Source organism: Syngnathus acus, chromosome 22 (assembly GCF_901709675.1).
Source record: "Syngnathus acus chromosome 22, fSynAcu1.2, whole genome shotgun sequence".
Classification (NCBI taxonomy): Eukaryota; Metazoa; Chordata; class Actinopteri; order Syngnathiformes; family Syngnathidae; genus Syngnathus; species Syngnathus acus.
Window position 1 is genome coordinate 9100962 of NC_051106.1, and position 23076 is coordinate 9124037.

Consider the following 23076-nt stretch of genomic DNA (forward strand, 5'->3'; position numbering starts at 1 on the left):
ATTGATAAGTATATATTCAATGATTTAACACACAAAGTGCATTGTGAGCGTTTTTTTTGTGGTGTACCGTTAGATTTTTTTAAGGTAAAATATTCAGCATGGCTCATTAAAGATTGGACAAACACTCGATAATGTCCACATCAGGACATCCGGGGCGAAGCCACCACAGTCCATTTGCTGCTTTCACTGGGCTTCTTTACTCCGCCTCTCCATCATTCCCTCCCAGCCCAAACCCGCCCACATTTTCGTATTTTACCGCTGTCGGTGGCGTCTCGGTTTGGAAAAATAAAATCTAGTTACTGTACGATCACTCCGCTACTTTGCTCAACGGGCAAGCATCACCCTCCAGTGACGTCACTCCAGCCCCTCTCAAATTGAACGGCGACGTTAGGGGAGCGATCGCGTGGCGAACCGGATTGTCGTGTGAGCTTTTGTACCTCCAGCACCCGCTACCGGGCTCTTTCTGGCCAGACAAAGCGCAGCGTGGACGTGGACCTCAGTGCGGGAAAGGGGGAAGAGCACCGATTTCAGTTGGGCGTGGTAGACCAGAGGAAAAGTCGCTTTACCTTCCAGCTGAAGTTAAAAGAAAGTAGCGGTCGCCATGTCACTGTCGGTACCGCAAAACGGCGTCAAGGGAGACAACGAGCCGATTATCGAGCTGTTTGTCAAGGTAAGATCTGCGTCGAAAAAGTTCTGTTTTAACCACGAGACACTTCGGAACAGTTCCTTTGACCCAATACGAATGCAGTGTTAGCTTTCTTGCCACGTGCTGGCCCATTCGGGGTAGCGTTAACGGTTCCCCTTCGCCGCGCTTTACTTCATTGCCTATTGTCTGCTTAGTGGAGTCTTCCAGCCATTGGAGGTCCATTCTCGAACATAACGTAACCCCTGCACTGACACAGATAGTAGCTCTCCAACGTTGCCTTGTTGCAAACACCTTATTTTAAATTGCCACTATTGTTTATTCTCCTTCTGCATTCAAATTATGTGTTAGTCAATAATATGGCTGTTACTTATGGCGGTGTTGGTATCCCTCTCATCTCTGAAATTTGGATTTAAGATTTTTTTTTTAATATGCTGTAATGCATCAGACTGCAATGTATGGCTTTTTTTTTTTTTTTTTATGCAGAGCGGGAAAATGCGAGAAAGGGGGGTTTGGTGCACAAGAAGCTGCGAGTGCTTTGTGAGGGAGAATGTGTGTTAAATCGACTGAGTGGTGCTGCAGTGTGGACGAAAAACTACTCAGAAAAATCACTTCTATTCAGTTTAATCGTTAACAGTTTTTTTTTTCCAGTGCAGCTGTCCCTGCAACTTGACATGCAGCTGTCATAAGACCGCATTTTACTGAACAAGGTGTCTTAATTTCGGTTTAAAAAAACAATAGCTATCAAAGTAACTTGCATTCCCCAAGAAATGAGATTGTGCAAAATGGTGTAATATAACGCATTGATGGAATGGACTGGAAACATAGTCAGTGTGCTCGTGGATATTCACATTCATCCAGATCAATTCTTATTCAGGGCATTGAATGTCACTGTCTGCAGGTGAGATAAGGTCATCCACGGGCCTGGAAGGTTTACTAACTCTTTCCTTCTGACCTTGGTTGCTTGGACTGTGCACCTTCTCTCATATGTGTAATGCTGGGCTGGGCTCTATTTGACTAATGTGTCATAAAATGTGACCGCCCCTTCTGTGTAAAGAGAATTCTTACGATGCATATGTTAGATTGTATATCGTTGCTGTCAGATTGCAATATCTTCTATTTGAACTTTTTAGTAATGATGTTACATTGCCACATGTGACCGACCACCTTTGCTAATCTAACAATCACTTAACCTTTGGCAAGTCCAAGTCATAAACCTTTCAATTATGGCCTGTCATTTCTCTACACACACATTCTTCGACTTCTTGGAAGGTGTTCCAAACAACCAAGAAATGGATTTTGGGTTTTCTTCTTTGAATTAGAAAAATCATTGCCATTGTTTGGCATTCTCAAGCACTAAAGTGATGTTGGCATCACAAGTGCAGGAGCAAAGATGAATGGTTTATTAGTCACCTGTATGGCGTGCAGTTTTTTGTGTGTCTGCTGTTTTTTGCCCATTGACCAGCTTCCTGGAAAAATATTTTGTACCCTCCATGATTGCAAGGAACCAATTTCCACCATTTTTGCACTTTTCAAGAAAACAGACTGATCGTGAAACACAATGGCGGGAAACAAGCTACAAAAAAGGATTGCAAGCTTGCTTTGTTGTTGGGGTTTGATTCTGATCTTAAGCAATTTAGTTCAACCCGCATTCAAGTATTTGTTTCATGTTTGTGAGGCCAACATATACTACATGTAACTGGATCGTTTGTAATGCAATCCAGTCTGCTTGTGTTTCACGTGCCATATTCTTCCAAGTGGAGTACAAGTTTAATGTAGCACAAATGTTGACAGTGCTAATATTGTTCATGAAGAGAAAGGAAAAATCCCATGTTTATTGGTATTTATTCTTTTATTTCATCTTTGTTGTGAGACACACTTGTTGGTGAGGAGGATGCAAAAGATGGAAAAGGATGACGAGCCAAAAGGAAGGAAGATTCCAACACGTCGCTGATCTTTAGTTCCCTTTTGTGCACAGTAGTCGTGTGTCTGACGAGACGTTGAGAGCTTTCCATTGAGTGATGTAAGCATGAGTCACAGCCGTGTCATGGGATGTTATTGTGCCGCTGCCATGATCCAGAAGGATCTGACTTTTTTATTTTTACTCCCCTCCGGTTTTGTCTGTCCGTGGGGTTTATTAGTCATCCCCGCACTCCATTTTTTTGTGCTTTCAAATGTGTCATGTGAAATTTGGTCTGGTCTAGTTCCCTATTCCCAACTACATCATCTGTACTGTTTTGGGGTTGGATTGTGAAATGTAGAAAAGTTTGTATATTTTCCCCCCCATTTTCATTTTATTCTGGTTCAGTCGACCACTATACGTTGATTCTTTCTTTCTTAAACTGTCCCAGAGCTTATGCATGGGCAGTCCAGTAAATGGAGGGAGGGAGGGAGAGAGGTGTTGCAATGTGGTTGCCATAGCTGCACCCAAATGAACATCTCTGCTGTGTGTCGCACAGCTCAAAGAGGAAAGCTGCTAGATTGTATCATCACGAACTCCTTATTCGGTCAAAATATGGCCTGAACCCCGTTGAGCGTTCCACCCAATTTTAGAATATAAAGTGTGCTGGGGAGGGGCGAGCGCGGGTCGCCAAGTTACTAAAATTAGGCTGTGAGCTTGGACTGGGCTGAAAATGAATCATTGTCCCTGACCGCTGCAACTTTGTTCTAGGGATGCAAAATATTTGATTTTATAACTTCATATTTTTTTTCATTAAAGGTACCGTTTCTCACACAGGCCCTTAGGAAAAGTAGTTGTTCACCCCTGTCCTAAAGGATGTCTAATGGAGATCAAATCAGCTCCATAATTGACCAAACAGGCTCACACAGCATTGCTAGCAATGGATGAGGTGGCTTGAGCATGACTCACATCCTCCATTCACTCGGCAGCTGGATGCATTTTTTTCACATTAGGTAAACAATCCAGTGTGTATTTAGGGCCCTGCGATAGTGAGTCTTTTAGTAATTGTTACCTCAGACTTTTATACACAGGAAGGGTGAAATCTTTGTCAAGGATGACGCAACTGTCTGCAATAGTTTTTCTTTTCCTCCTACGAACTTTATAAGGGCGTCCCAAAAATATCTTGGCTCCCATTTCTTTTTTTTTATTGGGATGTGAAGTTGTGAACGAAGCCTCCCTCTCAACAGGGCAGCGGGGCTGCCAGTTGCTAACGGGGGACGTGCCCAAAACTAAAAACAAAAAGTGCTTTGTGTTGTTTCTGTCTAGAATATTCTGGAGGAGCTCTTTCTCTAAATGTCATGCTTATGTACAAGAGTTCTTGCTGAAGAAGAGATATTCTGAGAAACCATGTTTTTTTACAGCTTCACAATTTGCGACATGATCTACTGTTTATTTAACTATTGGATAGTACTGTGACATCTAATATCATCACATAAACAAGGCGCCTTCTTTGACGGAATGAACGGGACATTTCTGGCATAGTTTCTCCCTGCTCCCCTCCAATAGCAAACTCACCCCCCACACACACAACAGAGGGGGCCCAGGATAAGGAGAGAGGGATGAAATGGAGGAAGAGAAGAACTCAGCAGTCCTGCCTTTTAAAAGTCCTACTTCTTACTTGTGCCCAAGACCACAATTTATCATGGCTAATGCCTTCCCATTTCCTATAATTTGCCTCTTTATCTGCATGAATGCTCTTTGGAAGGGACTTTGCACTCTGTTTTTCTTTTTCTTTCCGACACTGCCACAGCTGTGGTTTATAGAAAGAAAGAATCTGGAGTAGCCGCTGTCATTGTCAGCTGCTCGTGGTCATTTTGGATCAAGGAAGGCTCGGGTGAATGTGATGACGTACAGCAAATAAAAAATTGCCTCGCGTCTAAAAGACTGAGGTCATTGTTTACTTTTCAATTTGTCCTTCACACGTGTCCTGTTTGATGCTGTCATGGTAACCGTCGCTATGCTGCACCCTTGGTGGCCCTGTTTGGAAAATGGATTTCGAACCTTCATGTAATATCAGTTCAACTGATCTCCATTTCATTCATCGGTTTGCAGAACATAAATTGAGTGATTCGAGCCTTTCTGATATTGAATTGGACTGGGTGGGATGTTGTGGGGGGGGGCGGCGTACAATGGAAACCAGCAGATGAAAGCGTGTCATCCCACTGCTTGTCACACAGAGGACAACAGCGGCCAGCCTGTTCCCACCAGAAAGAAGCCGACTCCATATTTTCCATTCAGCGACGGCTTTTGTTCATGCAGTTGAGTTTTGTTTTTGACGACAGTGAATCTTGTTCTCGATGAAGTGTGTACACAGCATTTGCGTTGAGCTCAAACCAGCGAGCGCTCATTCCCTTTTGTTTGTCAAGTCTAGAACGAGAGGAAACAAGAAGCCAGCTTGTCTGAGTCACTTCAGAGGTTTCCTCTTACTCTGGAGAGTCAGTCCTTCTCCAGATAAATGGAGGCAAAGTGTGATCAAGCGTAAGAGAAGGCAGTCGGCGCTTTGGTCTTTTCTGTTTTCTTTCCCCCGCTCGACCAGTCATGTGTAAAAGAAGGGCTCTCTGACCGAGTACAATACCAACAAATGGATTTTGGGTTTATTTTGTTTTGTTTTATTCTTGAGACATGACTCTGTGCTTGCAAATAATTTTATCATAATATAGCATAGATGTGTATGTATTAGAGATGCACCGATCCGATATCTGGATCGGATATCGGCCCCGATATCAACAAAATTGATGGATCGGGTATCGGAAAATGCAGCCGATCTGTGAGCCGATCCTTTCCTTAATCTATTGGGACGCGGGCTACGTCATACGTCAGCAGCACGTGTGCCGCGGGACGCGGCTACGTCATACGTCAGCAGCACGTGTGCCGCATGCCACGAGAGTTTTCTAAACAAACGCAAACATGGAGCGAACGAAAGAGTCAGCTGTGTGGAGGTACTTTAAACTGAACACGCCAACTAGCTCGACGGCAGTTTGTAATGTCCGCAAAGCTAATGTTGCCAGGGGTGGTGGTAGTACTGCCAGTTATAGTACTAGTACTAAGCGGAGCTTGTTTTCAGGGAGCACTTCTCATTGCTGCTTAAATGAGCATTTAGAGCATCAACAGGTCATGAGTGATGTGGAACGGCACCTAATGTTTACATGTTTACTATTTATTTTAATATTTGGTTACTGTGTGCTTGATCACCCTTTCTATATTTGCCCAGTGCAGTTTCAGCTGCAACATTTGTATTTTTTTTTTTAAGAAGTTTGTATCCTAATTTACTTGAATTTAAATGCTGATACACTTTATTGCTGCTGTTGCACAATTCTTGTTACAAATAAATAGTTCATTGCATGAATCTGCTTTATCTTGTTACATTTTGTCTTAGGAATGAACTGTGTAGTCATGCCTGATGCCATTGCCTTTAGTCTTTTCTGTTCCACATGTAGAGGTATGTTAAGTCAACCATAATATCGGATCGGTATCGGGTATCGACCGATACGCAAAGCCACGGCATCGGTATCGGTATCGAAACTGAAAAAGTCGGATCGGTGCATCTCTAGTATGTATATATATTTTTTGAAATGTGGTTAGCATGATGGTAAAAATGATTGAAATGTGTATTTCCTGTAGGCGGGAAGCGATGGCGAGAGCATTGGAAACTGTCCCTTCTCCCAACGGCTGTTTATGATCCTGTGGCTCAAAGGCGTCGTCTTCAACGTCACCACCGTGGACCTCAAGAGGTGCGGCCATTCTCTTCATCCCTCGGGCTTATCTTTTTAGTCAATTTGGCGCCACACATTTGGTGTCTATATATATTTGGTTTAGTTCCCATTTTTTTACATCTAGTCTTGTAATTGACAAAATATGAATGTGTGCCGCAAGTGGTTATAAGGTTGTGGCTTGTGAATGGATTTCTTCAGTAGCTTTGTAACACTGTGATACAGTCCTGACATGCACGCTCACTGTTTCTTTACTTTTCCCATGAGCCTTTCCCAGGCAGAAGAAAATTTGCTCGTTTGAGGCTACTCCAGACACATCCTGCCCGTTTTGCTGGACGCCGTGTTATTTATCATCACAGAGATGAAACTATGCATGATAAAAAGAGAAAGTTCCAGAAGCAGACAGTCTTTAGCAAGCCCACTGTGTTTTTCCTCTCTCTATGATTCATCTAAAACTTCATCTTGCCAAGCCACACCATCCAAATGCTCGACTATTTTCAGCCATGGTCAATTGGACATCTGTTCTCTATTGGCAAACTTTTGACTGCATATTACTCTCATTCAGGTTTGTCTCAAATAATGTTCACGTTGCAGCTGCTGACAACTCCAGATTTTAATTTTGTAATTTTCACGACTAAAAAGTGCAAAGGGATATATTCTTGACCTTTTAATATGAGTAATGAAATCCCGCGGCGGCTTCTTATTCCCTGCTCTGTGATAGCATTGGCCAAGGGTGCCACTTCCTGTTTGCATGCCAAAGGCTTGATGTGATTTCCTGTTTTTGGAGCCACGGATGCCTCGTCCCAAATCTTGCCCAACTCTTTGAACTTTTTAGCCTGATAGCCCTAGTTGACTTTCTGTTCTCGTTTTTGAAGGCTCTATGAAAATATAGCATGTTAGTTATTGAAGGCTGAAGAGAACGAAGCATCTGTGTACACAGTAACCATTCAGCATTTTGTTTGCGTGTCTGTTTAACAATCTGCCAACAAGGGCATCTGGTCTGAAATGCAAATGTAAGATAGGCAGGACATAAACACAGTGAAAAGCATCCCTTCCTAATGAATTGCTCACAAGATTATTTTGTATTTATTTTGTTTTGAATGTCAGGTTTGCTCACATGAAATCTTTCCTCGGTGTCACGCAGGAAGCCTGCGGATTTGCAGAACCTTGCCCCAGGTACGCATCCTCCCTTCGTCACCTTCAACGGCGAGGTCAAAACAGACGTCAACAAGATCGAGGAGTTCCTTGAGGACGTCCTCTGCCCGCCCAAGTGAGCATTTTATCACCTCTATGCTAGCAGTGCCCGTGACTGACGTTATTGGCAAATACATTGCAAGTACTTGTTTCCAAGTATGTATTATTTGCAGGTATGTCAAACTTGGGGCGAGACACCCCGAGTCAAACACAGCTGGCATGGACATCTTTGCCAAGTTTTCGGCCTTCATTAAGAACTCCAAACCAGATGCAAATGAAGGTAGGGCTCCAGGAATCCCCTATCATACATGCAAATGTTTTCTGCAAAGTATTTTTAGAAAATACAGTTACACACATGATTGTCTAAGAAAAGACAGACAGAAATGATGCAGTCTTGAGGACTTTAGTGGTTGCTCAGCAACATGCTTGCTCTGACGTGATTGGTGGCTTACAGGCATAACACAAAAACACCTGCTCTGCTTCCTCCTCATGTCCTTAAACTCTTCACCTGATAGGGCACGCCGGAAGCCAAACAAACCATTCATCCACACAGGAATTTTCAGAGCAATTTTGTCAATAAGATAATGGCGATAAAGTTATTAAAGTATGTAGTCCGTCGACTGAAATATTCTTTTAATAATGTTGTGTACTATCAAATGTCATGATCCTCTGGCATTTTCTGTTTGGCTATCCACCGCCCTGGGAAAATATTGAGCCAGCCAGTATAAACAGTGTGGCGGTTCTCAACGCTATGCTTCATTGATAAGTGGCCCCGTAATATATATAGTGCTATTGAACAATGCTCCAAACATAGTATTTATATATTTTCTAACACGACTTTAAATGGACTGAGGTCAAAATATGTAACCTTGTTTCCATGTTGTCTGTGCATAGACAAAAATTGAACAGGAGTAATCATTTAACATTCATAACAGGCTCTTGTTTGCATTTTGATAAAATACTGCCCCCTTGTGGTTAGTTGCAATACGTCTAAACTGAGGAAGTCTGTCTCTGGCTGAACATGAATTGAAACCTCCAAACGTGTGGTTCTGTGTAGCTCTGGAGCGCGGGCTGCTGAAGACCCTGCAGAAGCTGGACGAATATCTTCGCTCACCCTTGCCTGATGAGATTGATCACAACAGCATCGAGGACGTCAAGGTTTCCACCCGCAAATTCTTGGACGGAGAAGAAATGACCCTGGCCGACTGCAATTTGCTGCCGAAGCTGCATATCGTCAAGGTGCCGATTGCGTTCACCGTTCACTTTTGTTCAAATACAAAATGGATTGAGATGTAAAACTCTTTCTTGATCCTAATCTCGTAGGTGGTGGCCAAGAAATACAGAGGTTTTGACATCCCCAAAGAGATGACGGCCATCTGGAAATACCTGAACAACGCTTACACGCGTGAAGAGTTCACCAACACCTGTCCGAGTGACATGGAAATCGAAATCGCATACGCGGATGTAGCCAAGAGGCTGGTCAAATAAGCTCGCTTGTCTCGAAGCCCCATATCTCTACACGCCCACACAGCACACGGACTAGAGTGCAAACACACACGAGAATGAAAACTACTACATATCGTTGTTCCCCCTTTCCCGGTTCATCATATGTCACGAGTTCGGTGAGCAAACATGAATCATTTTTCCGTTTGCTGATGAGTTGTGAGGCGCTACCACGGCAAAGCAAGCAGCCCGTTAGCGGGGCTTACCAAAAGTCCGGATCACCTTCACGCTCTGATAAGTGACCTTTAAAGTGACCTTCTCTCTGCGTGCAGAGGCAAGGCCACAAACAAGAGTAGCAAAATTGGTGAAGCGTCTTTTGGCTTGTGAACAATGTTTAGTCTTTCAGTGTTTTGTTTGTTTTGACCAAAACTAATCCCAAACCTGTGTTCATCTACTTGATCCGCTAAATCAGTTTGTTATTCCAGGTAAAGTCAGCCGGTAACCAAACACATTTTTGTAGCTCTACTGGGGAATCTTCTCAACAAAGTCAAAACTTGAGGTCTAGCAGCTTCATCTAATTTATATGTAGCTCACTCACGCCTTGTATGATTCACCACATTGCCATGTCGAGGAAAATGTGCACTGAAACAGCAACGCCAAAAAAGCGAGCTAGCGCGTTCAGCTCAAGTTGCAGGACAAAAAAGGGCACATTATTCTGGTCAGGGAAAGTAGAAAAGACACCAACTTTCACTCACTGGTGTCAATGGTTGACGATTCAAAAAGCACCTGGCAGAATAGCATGAAAATAAATCTTCAGTTTGTTGGTTAATCTCAAACTAGTGAATGTATTCATGATCAGAGTAGCTCAACAAGTGCTTTAGCGTGTAGTGCCGAAAAAGCAAAATATTATTTTGTCCAACAGTTTTCACATTTTTTTGTTAGGATAGAATTTTGCTTCAAGGAATTGTAAATATTTGTTTGATCACTCGAATTTCAATGTGTAAATTTTATACATAGCATGGACACGGTTGGAAGAACCGGGCCATTTCCCGCCCGCTCAGATTTCAATTTTGGATGAGCGTTCATCTCTTTGCCTTACTTCGCATCATTTTAATTCAATGCGTGTTTTCCCTTGCACCAAGATAAACACCAAGTTGTGCTCTGTTGTGTTATAATTTTATTTTTTTCCAAGCACCAACTTTAAATAAACTTGTTATTGGCAGTGTTTGACGTGTGCCACGGAGTGTATTTTTATCGCACACTTGAGACACAATGCAAGAGCTCGATCAAAATTTTTACCTTTTTATTTATATTTACTTAATGTTGCATTTAAGGTTGACTCTCATAGCTAAAGGCTGTTTTTCACTGAGCAGCGAGGATCTATACATGGCTTTTATACATTTTGTTCATTTGACACAAATTATGGACTGTAGTTGTTGGATGCTCTCCAGATCGTTTTAAGTGTCAAATTTCAAGCCAAGTCTGTGCTTTCCCGTCACTGGAGAGAACATTAATATTCACTCATTTTGTGTTGGTGTGACACCCACCCGTAACGACAGTGGCACATTTTTTTGTTTGGCATTGATCTTTTTTTTTTCCCTTCCCCTCAGCCAAGCTGGTTTTCTCACTTAACAGGTTTTTACACAACAGCCATTTATACAGCTGGCTAAATATTTACACTTGTGGAATATCTCACCCAAGGGTACACACTGTTATCCCAGCTAGGTTTTGGTCCTACAATGTGTGAAAACTATTCTTTGCACAAGAGCCCCGATGCATTTGACATGCCATGTGGCAGTGTAATATTGCCTCGCATTTGGTTTAGTCTGTGTAAGGCCAAAGGAGTTCCTCATGGCTGGAACAAAGTGTATTTTTTTTATATTTGTCTGCACTTAAACAAGTTACAACAAAACAAAATTCATCTTCATGTTTTTTTTACTTAAACATTAACATCACCATCATGTATTGATATTTATTTTCTTTTTTTTCTGCATTTGGTAAACCAAAAGTACTAAAATCACTCTAATTACACCGGTCAACAAACATTCGCCGCATTTATGAATTGTCATAGTTTTTTTCAAATCAAATCCTGTGTTAACTTATTTATGTGCCAGTCAGAGAGAAGGAATGTTCAAGTAAATTTGACGTACTCCCATGTTGTAACCTTCATAGCCCAAGTGTGTTTTGCAACATAATGCTCACCATGTCCTTTACGTGGCCCTTTCGAAAAGTTGGCCTTCAATCCGAGGTTACATTGGCATCTGTGTTCCAAAGTCTTCATCTGCAGCTGGTTAGCAGAGTGCTAAGGCCATGCTGAAACTCCAGCAAAGGTGTATTTTTCTTTCCAAATGCCTTCAAATCATAGTAGCTGTCATTAACCCATCAATCTTAATGTCTTTTTTTGGGGGGGCTGCAACAGAGTGGTTTTGTCTGCTGGGCATAGAGAAGTCATAAATAAGCCTTTGATAGCTCCTCATGACACATCATGGTGCTTAAAGTAATTCAGAGTGGCACATTGGTGGAAAGCATGTAACCCAAGAATATTCTTATATATTTAAGCTTTTAAAATGGTTTCAAATGCTGTTAATGTCACAATTTGAGCATCTGGTGGAAAGGCTGGAATAAATGGCTTGTGTGTTTTATAGGTTTGCTTTTTGTGTGGGAGTGTTTTAAAAAAACACACCAATCTTTCCTTTCAGATTCCAGAATACAAAATAATCTCATTTTAATGCATTCAAAATGAAAAACAAGGCAACAAAACCTTTTTAAAATGGAGGAAATAAAAGCATCCGCGAATAGGTGAAGTTGTGAGTGCGTGTGCCCATTTTGTACATAATGTTCATGAGTCTGAATATTCATTTTTGAATTCAATTTGAATATGAATATGCTAACTTATTGAGGTTTATTATTAATATTGATTTGATCGAATTTGTTTGTCATGTGAATTGCCGTTGGATGGTTGTCGGTAGCGTATCAGCCAGCCCATCGACTCCCAAACCACCAAGTAAAAGGCCAGCTTATCTACCCTGGGCCGATGCCTCCAGTCAACCAGTCAGGGTGGCTTTTGTGGGCTCACGTTGTTTATTTTAGCCCTCATTAAAATGTGGTGGGGTGGCTTTTTCCTCTCTGGGGCTCGGTGGCTACTGTGGTAGGGAGATAGGGGTCTGTGGTAGACCCCCTTGGGCTGCACACAAAAGCTGCTCTGCCCCCATCCCTGACTGGCCACTCACCCCATGTGGGTCCACCCTGTGGCAGAGCTGCGGTTAACTACTGCCTGGTAAAAACCCAGTGATAATGCAGTTCACAACACCAACCGCTAGAGGGCACAATAAGCCACAGAATCTTCCTGCAGCTTTTGCTTCCATTTCCTTTCCACTGTCAGCACTTTTTCACTGGAAGCAAGCACAGGGATGTTTGTGTGCAAAGGGTGGCTGTGTTTGGATAAAAAGACATGTGGGTGGTAAAGCTTCAAAGTCTCACACACAAAAAATGGGGCATCTCTTTAAGTCCTGTGTCAACTGTGTGTTTGTGACGTCAGCTTCTTCAGGCCTCCGAGGGGCCTTTGTCGGGATGTTTAGTCTCTTTATGAGGATACAATAGCTGCCTGTTTTATTTTGTCTGTGACGGGAAAACTGTTTGCCATAAAAGACTTGCTTGTGTCAGCGGCCACGCCCACCACTTTAGCTTTACCTGGCAGGTTGTTACTTCACTGAGTCCAACTTGTGCTAAGAATGACAAATGTGTGCGTTGTAAAATCGGCATTATGTGAAAATCCACGAAGCCCCAACAGTGAAGAAGTATGTTCTGTCTTCACAACAGTTAGTGTTCAACTGAACGAGCAGGTTTCCTTTTTAAACTTCCATGATGAGCCTTTGAAGTTTTGCCTCTGCCTTCCATTTTCAAGCTTTATTTTCCTGCCAACCACTGACTGCCAAGGCCATCCATCCATCCACGCAAAGCAAAAAACTCCCTACTTGACTCCTCCCCGCCATGTCTTCAATTGAACCGACAACAGATTACTCTCAAATGTCCCCTACTGACTCTCCAGCTCTGTTTCAATGCCAATATTCTGGTTCAGGTTCATCCCTTTAGTAGCATCAAAATAAATGTGAGCAAGAGGCAATCAATTCATGCCATATGTGTTTATTGTTCCGTATTGTGCAGGTGCAGGTTCTGTGTTCATAGTTTGCAATTGCTAAACTCTGCTTTTAGACTTCCTTTCGGCTATATTGGTTTAATCATAATAAGGTATCAGGCCGCAAGATTTTTTTTGCTCTACCAAAGATGACTTTTAGGAGACTCTTTTGAATTGCATGTATTTCCCCATTAACATTGCAAATTTACCCGGATGTGTTTACTCTAAATGGCTGGCGCCATTACTCAGAGGCATTTTTTATTTAAACGGAAACTAATTAAAACTGGGAAATACTGAGAATTGAAAGGTTGTCTAACTTGTCAGATATGCATGTCAAATATGTTACAGCACACCACTTGTATAATGTTTCTTTACGGTTACGTCACCGAAAGCTGGCCCAGCATGCAAAAAGTATTCCAGGATTGTTTTGACAATGTTGTTGTGTGGCATACAAAAAATAAATGCCCCTGTTTTTCCAATAAGGTTGTAAAGATGGTTGGTTGTTTTTAAACTCAGGAGTCTTTTTGTTTTTGAGCTGACGCCTGCTTCTACTTCCAAAACCATCTTGTTTTTATAAAGGTTGTGCCTTTCTTTCTTTTTCTTTTTTTTGCATGGAAAGGCACTGTGGTTTTCACTGTTTCAGATCACTGTAATTATTGGGTTGGTCTGGCTTTCACGGCGTGCGCATATGATATTCACAACGGCCACTTGGATCTACTGGATGTGACTGGGGTGGCACAAAAAACACACAAATATATATTTCAATTTGATCAACCCTTTTTCCTTCAGAGCATGGGTGTCAAACCTGAGGCTCGGGGGGCCACGACTGGTCCCCGGCTGTTTGATTACACGCCCCGCCCATCCTGTGTCTACTCCCAATCATGTACTAATCACAGTCGCCTGCCTCTCGTTACCTGTCTTGTATTTAAGTCCTGTCTGCCCCTCACTCCCTTTTCGGATTGTTCACGTCTCACGGTTCCTGTTTCTTGCTTCTTGTCTTTTGTCAGTTCAGTTTCTGTCGCTAGGTTTGTTAAGTTATGTTAGTTTGCCGGTTCTGTTGGTCTTGTTCCCGGCATCATCCTCCCTTCCAACAACCCTCAATAAACCCTGGTCCAAGCTGCTTTTGGTCGCCCTGCTCCATTCCGATATCCGTGCCAGATACGGCCCGCCACATCATTTGACGTGGCCCGCAAAGACAAATTTTGCATTGACTTTGTGTCTTGACTAAAATGACAAATTGTCTTCACTTTTAAAAAAACGAGTCTTGTCAGTACCATCAAACTCGTCTTCTCCCAGGATATTACGCTCCGCTGTTTCCCAATGCTCTGCCTGTCTTTAATGCTGCAGTGTCTCTGCAATCCATCAGCGTTCTGCTCTTAAATGCACTGGTTACCAAATGTTTCCACCGAGAGGACTGTCGCTTGCCGGGAAAGCCGCACATCGTTTGCGTGTGCGTGTGTCATGCCATTTTTAGAAGTCCCTACGTGCGCTTTGCACTAGTACACGAGCCTTACGGAAGCCTCCTGGGTCCATTTCTTCTGTGGTTGGACCACATACCTCAGAATCATGCTTTAGTTGGAAAAATGTCTGTTTTATTTTCCAGACATCATAACGAGTCAAAGTCCTCCACTGTCTACCCACTGGACAGTAAAAAGCTGCACTGGCCTTGGACTCGCCCCCCCCCCCCCCCCCCCCCCCACTCCAGTCTTCTCTAGGTCGCCACTGCAAAAAATCAACACCTCTCGTACCCCAGACTGAAAGTTTTCAACATACAGATCCAATTTCTCCCATGTGCAATCAGGAGTCAGGAGGGGTGTGTCGCGTTAAGATCACCACTGCCTTTAATTGTCGAGCAATGACTCGACTGGAAAGGTTCACTCCACAGTCCAGTGGCAATTCTTTTCTCCTGGTGTATGTGCTTGCTGAGATTTTCCAGTATTCTTGCTTCACCACTGCCATCTGGACATATATCAGCGCCACTCCGGGACAAATAGTGCACATATCTCAGGCGGCCTCTTTTGGATGCTTGCTCTCATTTGACGGCAGAGCAGGAAATACTAGAAGCTCGGAACAATGACTTTGGACACGACCTAATATTTACTTTTTGATTACTCATGCATACCCCCGCCCCACTCCCCCTTTCTCTTAAATCCCTCCAAATAGCTCTTTTGATGATGACTGGTTTTAATATTTGGTCCTTTTTTCGCACTAAAATCAATATAACAGCTTCAACGGCGTTATCACAAACTTGAGAGTTTTTTTTTTAATAATTCCGAAATGTAGATAAAAATACATTTCCTTTCCCAAGACTCAAGGCAGGTTAATTACACACTAAATGTTATTTCTTTTTTTGTCACCCCAGACCCACTATTGTGTTTTTTTTACGTCTCTTGGCACACTTCACACTGCAGATTTATGAACGTTTCCATTGATGGGCTTCCAGGATCTGGCTATAAACAGCATCTAAAGCGGCAATGGAGGAGCTGGCACTCAATTCCAAACTATATTACCACCCAAGCGTGCTGCGGTCCCCCTTTTGCCTGGCCCTCACGAGCTCCCACAACTCCTCGTAACCCCCCTGGCCACCAGGCCGGAGGTAGGAAATCAAACCAATTACTGTTGTATTTAAAGAAAATTGGAGCAAGGCCGGAAAAGTGGGGGCATTTGCAGAGACCGCAAAAAGAAAACTGCAGGGCCACCGTTTGGCATAACACGGAATGACTGCAGCAAAGTGGAATAGCACTTCTCTGGGGAAAAAAAACCCAACAAAATCAATATTTTGGCAATTTACAAAAAAGCAGTCTATATCGTAATATATAGAAATTCAAAATTGGGGATAAGCAAAACAGTTGAATGAATATTTGGAATGTCTAAAACACCTGCATGAATCACACGAAGGAGAAAGTCTCATTAAAAATACAAAAATCTGCGATGGGAGCGTCATGTCTCAAGCTGAGGTCATCTTTAATCACAATATAGTCTCCCTCCATTACCTCTCCCATGTCCCCCTGTGATCCGCCTCCTTGCTGTCATCTCTCAGGAAAACCCCTTCATTACTAGGCCTTGAATGTAGCTTCTTCATTCTCCGTCCCCCCACAAGCCTTCTTTGTTCCGTGACTGATCTGTCTGTAAGATATCAGCGCTTAAAAGCAATTATTCCAAAATATACTAAATGCTCCCTGTAGGACATCTCCAAACAAATGTTTCTCCTTCATCGTCCTCCATGCCTATTGGGCAGAAATAAAGAACTAAAGGTGTCTGGTGTCGTCTACAAGCCAACAATCCTGAGACACACACAGTTGGCTCCTTATGTCTAAGATGGGATAAAAAGTTTTTTCCGCAAAAGAACTCAAGTCCAATTTATTCCAAACAAAAACATGTAAAAAAGACGTCTGCCCAAATTCAAGCCACTAAAGCAATCTGTAGTGATTTAAGGATTTGTTTGGGATGAGATTTATGATGAACTGGCCCACCCATTTTTGGACCTCCAAAATATTTGCAACACATTTCAGTATAGTTGTACAAACCCTGCATACTAAAAACCATGATAATGTATTGACACACATGCCTGCAGGTGCACACACACACAACACAGACACACACCACTAATACTTTGCTTTTGTCTGTGCAGGTGCATGCACAATGCACAAAATACATATACTCACAAACTTTATGTCACACACACACACACGATAAAGACGTGTAAGATGATCTCCCATTAAGGTTGAAAACAAACCAGTGAGTGGGAGGTGTCCCCTGAGGTCGTGAATATTGTGGAACCATGGGAACTGGTTTGTTGGGGGCCCATGGCCAGCCCTGGCCAGACACGGGGGTGTGAACACTGACACACACACTTGCACATGTCATTCTGGTGAGAGAATCACAGTAATTACTTTTTAGCACTCTGGATGCTCAGGTGATTTGGAGCCCCATTCCAAAAATGGTGAGAATAAGAAAAAAAAACAATACAAGGCGATGGCCACTCACTCTCCCACATGACTTAAACAGACTTAAAAAGTGTGGGGGGGGGGGGGCGATAGATCGATAGGAAGATTGCTTGATGTGAACAACAACTTAGCGTGTTCCCCCGGCCTGAGCAGGAAGTGATCCGAGACCTGCTCCACTGGGATTTATGTTTCCCTCCTCATCATTTCACTGAAAAAAGAAAAGCCTGGCAGCGCGTGGCGATGTGCTCAGTGCGTGTGGATGCTAATTTCCTGTTGTATAGAGGAAGCAGCGTGCACATGTACAGATCGTTATTCAGATTTTCTGTGTGAGAAAAGAGCAAAGAGAGAGAGAAAAAAATATCGTGTCATTTCTCATGAACGTGCATGGGAAACAACTCACGTTGTTTCTGGGAAACTGACCCACTCTTTTAGTCAAACCATATTTTGGTTCATTGCAAATCCAAAGTGTTCAGTTGAAGTCCAGTTAGCACAAATGCAATAACGCGACAAGTTCTTTCGCTTTATAGAGTTGTGGTTGACCCAAACTAATTAATTGAATTAAAGGCTAATTGGGTGGAGACACTTGTGGTCATTTTGCACCAAGACCAGCTTAAATGTATTCAGAGTTTTTTTTTTTGTGGCTTTAATCATTGTTGTCCTTGGAGGTCTCAGTTACTGGTCCACCATAGTGTGGTCTGTGGAGTTCTTCTGGTTTTGACTGACCGCCTTCCTAGAAATCAATGACTAGACAGATGAGTCATCATTTTTATTTTTATTTATTTTTTATAAAATAAGCATGCTACCAGATTGACCTCACATGTGTATATTAATTGCCATAATTATTATGCACAAGGAAATTGAATGTACCTTCATGTGTGGAGTTCTATATTCACAGATTTTTTTTTTACAAAAACAATTGCTAAAATAATAATTGTAGCAACTCTCACAATTGACCTGAAGATGTGTGTTTGAGCAAGTGCCCCTTTTTCAGCCATCCTCTGGGTCCAATGATTCCAAAATCCATGGAGAGGAGCTCCACTGTGGGAACTCGGCTTTGCCCGCTGCATTGTCACACAGAGCGGTCTCGGTCTCTGTAGACCCAGCATTGATGAGAAACTACCTTGGCTGGGATCCCCACTTGGAGAACCAAACTTGTTTCTCTCTTCCATTTCCTGACAAGCAGGCGTCAGTGTGAGAACGCTTGCATCACAGCTCTGGTGGTTTCTCAGCCCCTTGCCCCTGCGTTTCACCATCAAGCTGTGGGAATCTCGGTTTTGGACTGCAGCCTCTCTTCCCACCACCAGTCTGGTTAGAAAATAGACTTCCAAATGGATCCGGTTGGAACCCGCTTCTTCTCATGGCTTTGTTTGGGGTGAGAGAGATCAGGAGGCAATTTCAGAAGCAGGTACGAACACAATCAATTTGGTATGTTTTTCATTCAGCTTTTTGATGACTTCATCTTCCAGACAGGAGTCCTTTTTTTTTTTTTTTTTTATCTCCACACTTCCTGGGCAGTTACAATATTCGGAAGAACAGCATAAGCAAGATCAGAGAAGGGCTATAAAAAGAAGTTGATACCTCCAGATGAGCGCTCTCCTCTGCTCCCCACATGTGGACGAGACAGCCCGCTCTCACAGAACATCCAACGACAGCTGGAAAATCCCCCTGAGCCCCGTCTAATTGAAAGCTTATCAACTTCTCTTTGTGCTTGGTGAGCAGCGTTCTGGGGAGGGGGTATGGTTGGCCATGCAACAGGGTGTCTCGTCGGGAGCTTTGAAAAGGACTGGCAATGGGAAGTGAACTGTCAGGACTCTGGGGTACTGGGAGATCTGTCAGCAGTGCGTGAGAGTACAAGTGTGTGTGCGTGTGTTGCTTGTCTCAGGCCTATAGAGGCATTGTTGGCAAAGCAACAAAGCATCAGGATGCTCATAGCTAGCCTTGATACTGTGATTCATTTGCAAACTCAAAGCATCTCTATGTATCTGGTACACACAACATTCCTTGTAAAATTGAAACCAAAATAAAACATCTTCTGTATGAAATATAAAATAGTCACCGAGACATTTGAGGGAGTATTGCTCCACGGTATAATTCAAACTACCTGCGATGATTTATTATCTCTCTGAAGCCGCCAGGGTGGAATTGGATTTGATGTTTGTGCTTTTATTTTTTGCCTTTGGTGCCACTGTGTTGACAGTAAAGGCGTTTTATAACGCCTTTGAAATTGTGCTTAATTGCCCGTCTCACTGATCGTAACAAGGCGGGCTGGTAATTAAAGGTTTGCTGGAAATGCCGTTTGATATGGAGGTGTTGGCCATGAATGCAATGTCACCTTATGCGTATGTGAATAAATGCAATGTAATTAGCTTGAGTTAGAATGTGCTGGCATGAAATTGTGCTCTATTAACCTTAATGATGTTTTAGTTTATGCTCAGCCAACGTTCTGGTATCTGTTTCTGCACGAGAATTCTACCCCCTGTCATCATGTTGAACATTTTTCCTTCAAACGCCTTCCTGTGTTCAATTATATGAGGCCTCACAATCCAGACATGGCAGCATTAAGTTTCAATATTTTACCTATTGCTGCTTGGTATTGTTTTAAGAGCTATGAAAATAATACTGAAGAATGTGTCCATTAAGACTGATCCAAAAAATGAACTTGGGTGGGATTTTCCTCAAAGTGGGTGGTGGACCGTAATCACTTGTCATAATATTACAGAATAACAAAAAAAAAAAAATATATATATATGAATTTTATATATAAATTAAGATGGTCTGAAAAAGAAATTGTAACACATTAGTTTTAATTACAGTTATTAAAAACTACATTATCTGCAAACTTTACAAGCACTCATATGGAAACATGAATGATATTAATACATACAGGAATTCTTTAAATTAACATCAGATGTACATGCTTTGAGCATAAAAACAGAGAAAGCAACTTAAGGTTTTTGGTACATTGAAAAAAAAAGGGAATTCTTTTAAAAAGAAACAAAACAAACGTGGCTTTTAATCCGATATACATTAAAATACAATTCACTGGTACAATTTGGCTTCCTAGTTTTACATTGAAGATGACAAGACTTACCACACATTTTAGCCGTCATTTACTATTTTTTACACATATCCCCCCATTTTTTTTGGTTTCCTCTAGCTGCATGATTGCTTTCTACAATAAAAGTCTTCAACCACATTAAAAAGGGGAGTCGGGAAGGTGCTTTTTCTCTTCAGCACAAGGAGACAGGAATGAGTCAAAGGAATAAGGCCGTGAATGACTTCCAACAAGTACCCAAAGTCAGATGGGCTAACTTTTTCTAATGACGCTCTACAAATTAGACGGCATGGTCTTACTACTTCATTTTTTCTCCCACATTGGAAGCAAACACTTTTTAAGTCACGTTACGGGAGAGCTTCTTTTAGCTCGATACCTGATACACAGAAGATGATCCTGTGTGGGCGTATGAAATAGTGCCAGAGTCAAGAGCCCCTGGCACCACTGATCAGTAAATTAGTCCAAAAGCAACATTGAGGGCGAGAAGAACTTCAAAGTTCTTACAGATTACCCAGAACAAAGGGCTTGTGAGCAGTTAACAGCTTTCTTCTTTGGCATAATTGCCGCTGGTGTCGGTAAGAAGATACCGCTGTGACCCCCCCCCCCCCTTGTGATGCCGCTATGTACATGGAAGTTATTCATCATTAGGAGCTGTGCATGTAGGCAACCAGCAAATATGTACACAAATACACACCAAAATAAAAACTGAATAGGTTGGGGGGGTATTATTGGAATAGTGCAAAAATTAGGCAGATGGCTTATTAAGCGCAGGAAAGATAAAATTCAAATTTGGGAAATTTAAAGGATAAAAAGGCTTTAGCGATCCATCTCACTAACAAAGTCTGTTGGGCGTGGTTCGGCGAAAATAAAGATTTTTAGTGCATCAAAGCTACATTGGAAAAACGAAATAATAACATTAAAGCTTCGGTTTTCTTTCTCATAATTTAGTTGCAATATATTACACGGATTCCAAATGTATATACTTAACGACAAAACATGATATGCATATACTGTAAAAAAGATATAGATATAAAAAGAGGAACGACGAAGAGAAATGCTTTAAGGAAGAGGGGGATACGCGCACATTTCCTTACAATTTGGCTCAAATAAATATCAAAAAGTAAACCGTGTCATCCAGTTGCAAAACACCAGACTTTTTTTCTTTCATGGAAAAAAAATGCCTGAATAATAGGCAAAGGCTTATTCCTGCACAAACTAAAGAAAAAATCCAACTCTCCTCTGTACATGCCTCCAAACATTGTCCATCATTTTTGCTCCAACTCGATTCAATGACGAACGACGTCACAGCAGAGGATGTCCATTGTGCCCGAGCCGACCTGCACACAGCATCACCGAGGTGTCCATTTGGATAATAAATTAGGAGCATACACAGATGCTCAAGATGCAACCGGGAGGTGTTATTTGACAGTTTTGCATAATTCCAAATGGAAGCTTAGAAAGACTGATTGCTACAGCAGTGCAGCCAAGCCTTGGAGGGATGTCTGAGTCACTCGCGGGGCAAACATTCAGTCTGGTTGCTCTCCTCCACCCATGAGGGCTGACTCAGCCTGAAGAGTCTGTCCACTATATGGCTTCTCTCAGCTCATATGGCTTTTGATAGGCTTAAAGGGTACATATGTTAGCACAGTGCAAAAATTCACGCAGAGTTTACAAAATACGTCAGCGGTCCAATGCAGAAAGTCTTAATAAGCGAGTGCTATGGAAATAAAAGACAAACATGCATCATGTATCTTTTTTTTTTTTGGGGGCTTTTTTTTTCAGTGTTCAGGATTTTGTTCATCTTCACTTTTCTACCCTTCAAGTCAGTAGGGCCTCCAGACGGATTCATCCAGACGGCCCGAGGCGCTCATGGCCGTGGGGGAATTGCTGTGGCTGCCGTCGGCCTCCACGCCGTCGCTCTGGTTGTTCAGGCCCGGGTTCATCAGGCTGTTGGCTCCGCCGGCGCCCGAGGCCCCTGAGCAGGAGAGGAGACGGGTAGGGGAGCGTTCGCCCCCGGCGTTTGCCACCATGGAGAACTGGTAAGAACCAGATCCTGTGCCGTAATACAAGTAGGAGTTGGATTGGAAGTTCTGGCTCTGGTTGTTTGAGTAAGGAGGCGGCAGGTAGGTGTGGTATCGAGACGGAGCCGACATGCTGAGGCCGCTGATGCCGGTGCTGGAAGTGTTGGTGGAGTAAGGGAAAGCCCCTGGGTAATGAATACGGGGGTCTGAGAAGCGGGGGTCGGTCAGCGGGGACGGGAACGTGGTCCTCTGCTGGAAGAGATCCGTTGTCCCTGTTGGCACAAACAAACATGGAAACGGATTTAGAAAAGGAGACGAGCTGTTTGCGTAGCATCTTCTCACGTGGGCGTTGGACTCGTTCAGTGCCATTGACGGTAATAGACGCCAAAGATATTGGCAGCGAATGAGTTAAAAGAACATTTTTTGCATGAGTTGCTTACAAAATCATTGTGTGCTGTCAGCTGGTTTTTTCAATAAGAACTATTATGTTTTGTGTGGGCAAAATTGCTACAGGAACAGAATGAATGATGTGTTCTTGGCAATCATCTTCATCTTCCCACAGTCTCATAAAGATGAAGGAACCGAAGCAGGCCCACCTAACGCTCTTCTAAAAACTCAAGGCATTCTATCTTTGTCGGCACAATGAAAAGAACCTTTGTCAGCCCCGCGATGGGCGCTTTTGTATAAACAAGACAACTTTGTTGTGTAACTCATCATAAATCGTACTCAAGAGGCAGCCGTGAAGACAATAAAGGCAAAAAGGAAAGAAAGCCCAGAACAAAGAAAGCATCTTGGCAAATGAATGTGTCTCGTCGTCAAAGGAGGTGTCCTGCCATAACCTCAGAAAATTGCAATGTAACTTAACACATGCTTGCAAAGAAGCCTATCTGAAGGCATTGTTTGGCCTTCTGATATCATCTCAGCTCCTATAGAAGTTCAAGCTGGAGCTGAAGCAAACACATGGCTCT

The 23076-nt window shown here is 42.7% G+C and overlaps 2 protein-coding genes across 5 annotated transcripts in view; one reads left to right on the forward strand and one right to left on the reverse strand.

Annotated features, from left to right (window-relative positions):
- The first annotated feature begins 239 nt into the window (after positions 1–239).
- clic4 (chloride intracellular channel 4) lies at positions 240–21802 on the forward strand. Of its 2 annotated transcripts, XR_005096250.1 has the most exons (7): positions 240–670; positions 6225–6334; positions 7458–7583; positions 7681–7787; positions 8565–8746; positions 8831–9321; positions 21789–21802. XR_005096250.1 is itself a non-coding variant. In XM_037241456.1 (6 exons), the coding sequence occupies exons 1-6, from the start codon at positions 602–604 to the stop codon at positions 8993–8995; spliced, it is 759 nt and encodes a 252-aa protein (XP_037097351.1). In that variant the 5' UTR covers positions 240–601; the 3' UTR covers positions 8996–10177. The 2 variants fall into 2 exon arrangements, 1 of the variants encoding a protein (XP_037097351.1); XM_037241456.1 differs by lacking the exon at positions 21789–21802 and having other exon boundaries at positions 8831–10177.
- The window catches only part of runx3 (RUNX family transcription factor 3), a 37497-nt gene continuing 34240 nt past the window's right edge, over positions 19820–23076 (reverse strand). For all 3 annotated transcript variants that reach the window (XM_037241454.1, XM_037241453.1, XM_037241452.1), the window contains one exon: positions 19820–22380. In XM_037241454.1, the coding sequence (XP_037097349.1) occupies positions 21911–22380 (470 nt within the window). In that variant the 3' untranslated portion in view covers positions 19820–21910. The remainder of the gene's footprint in view (positions 22381–23076) is intronic.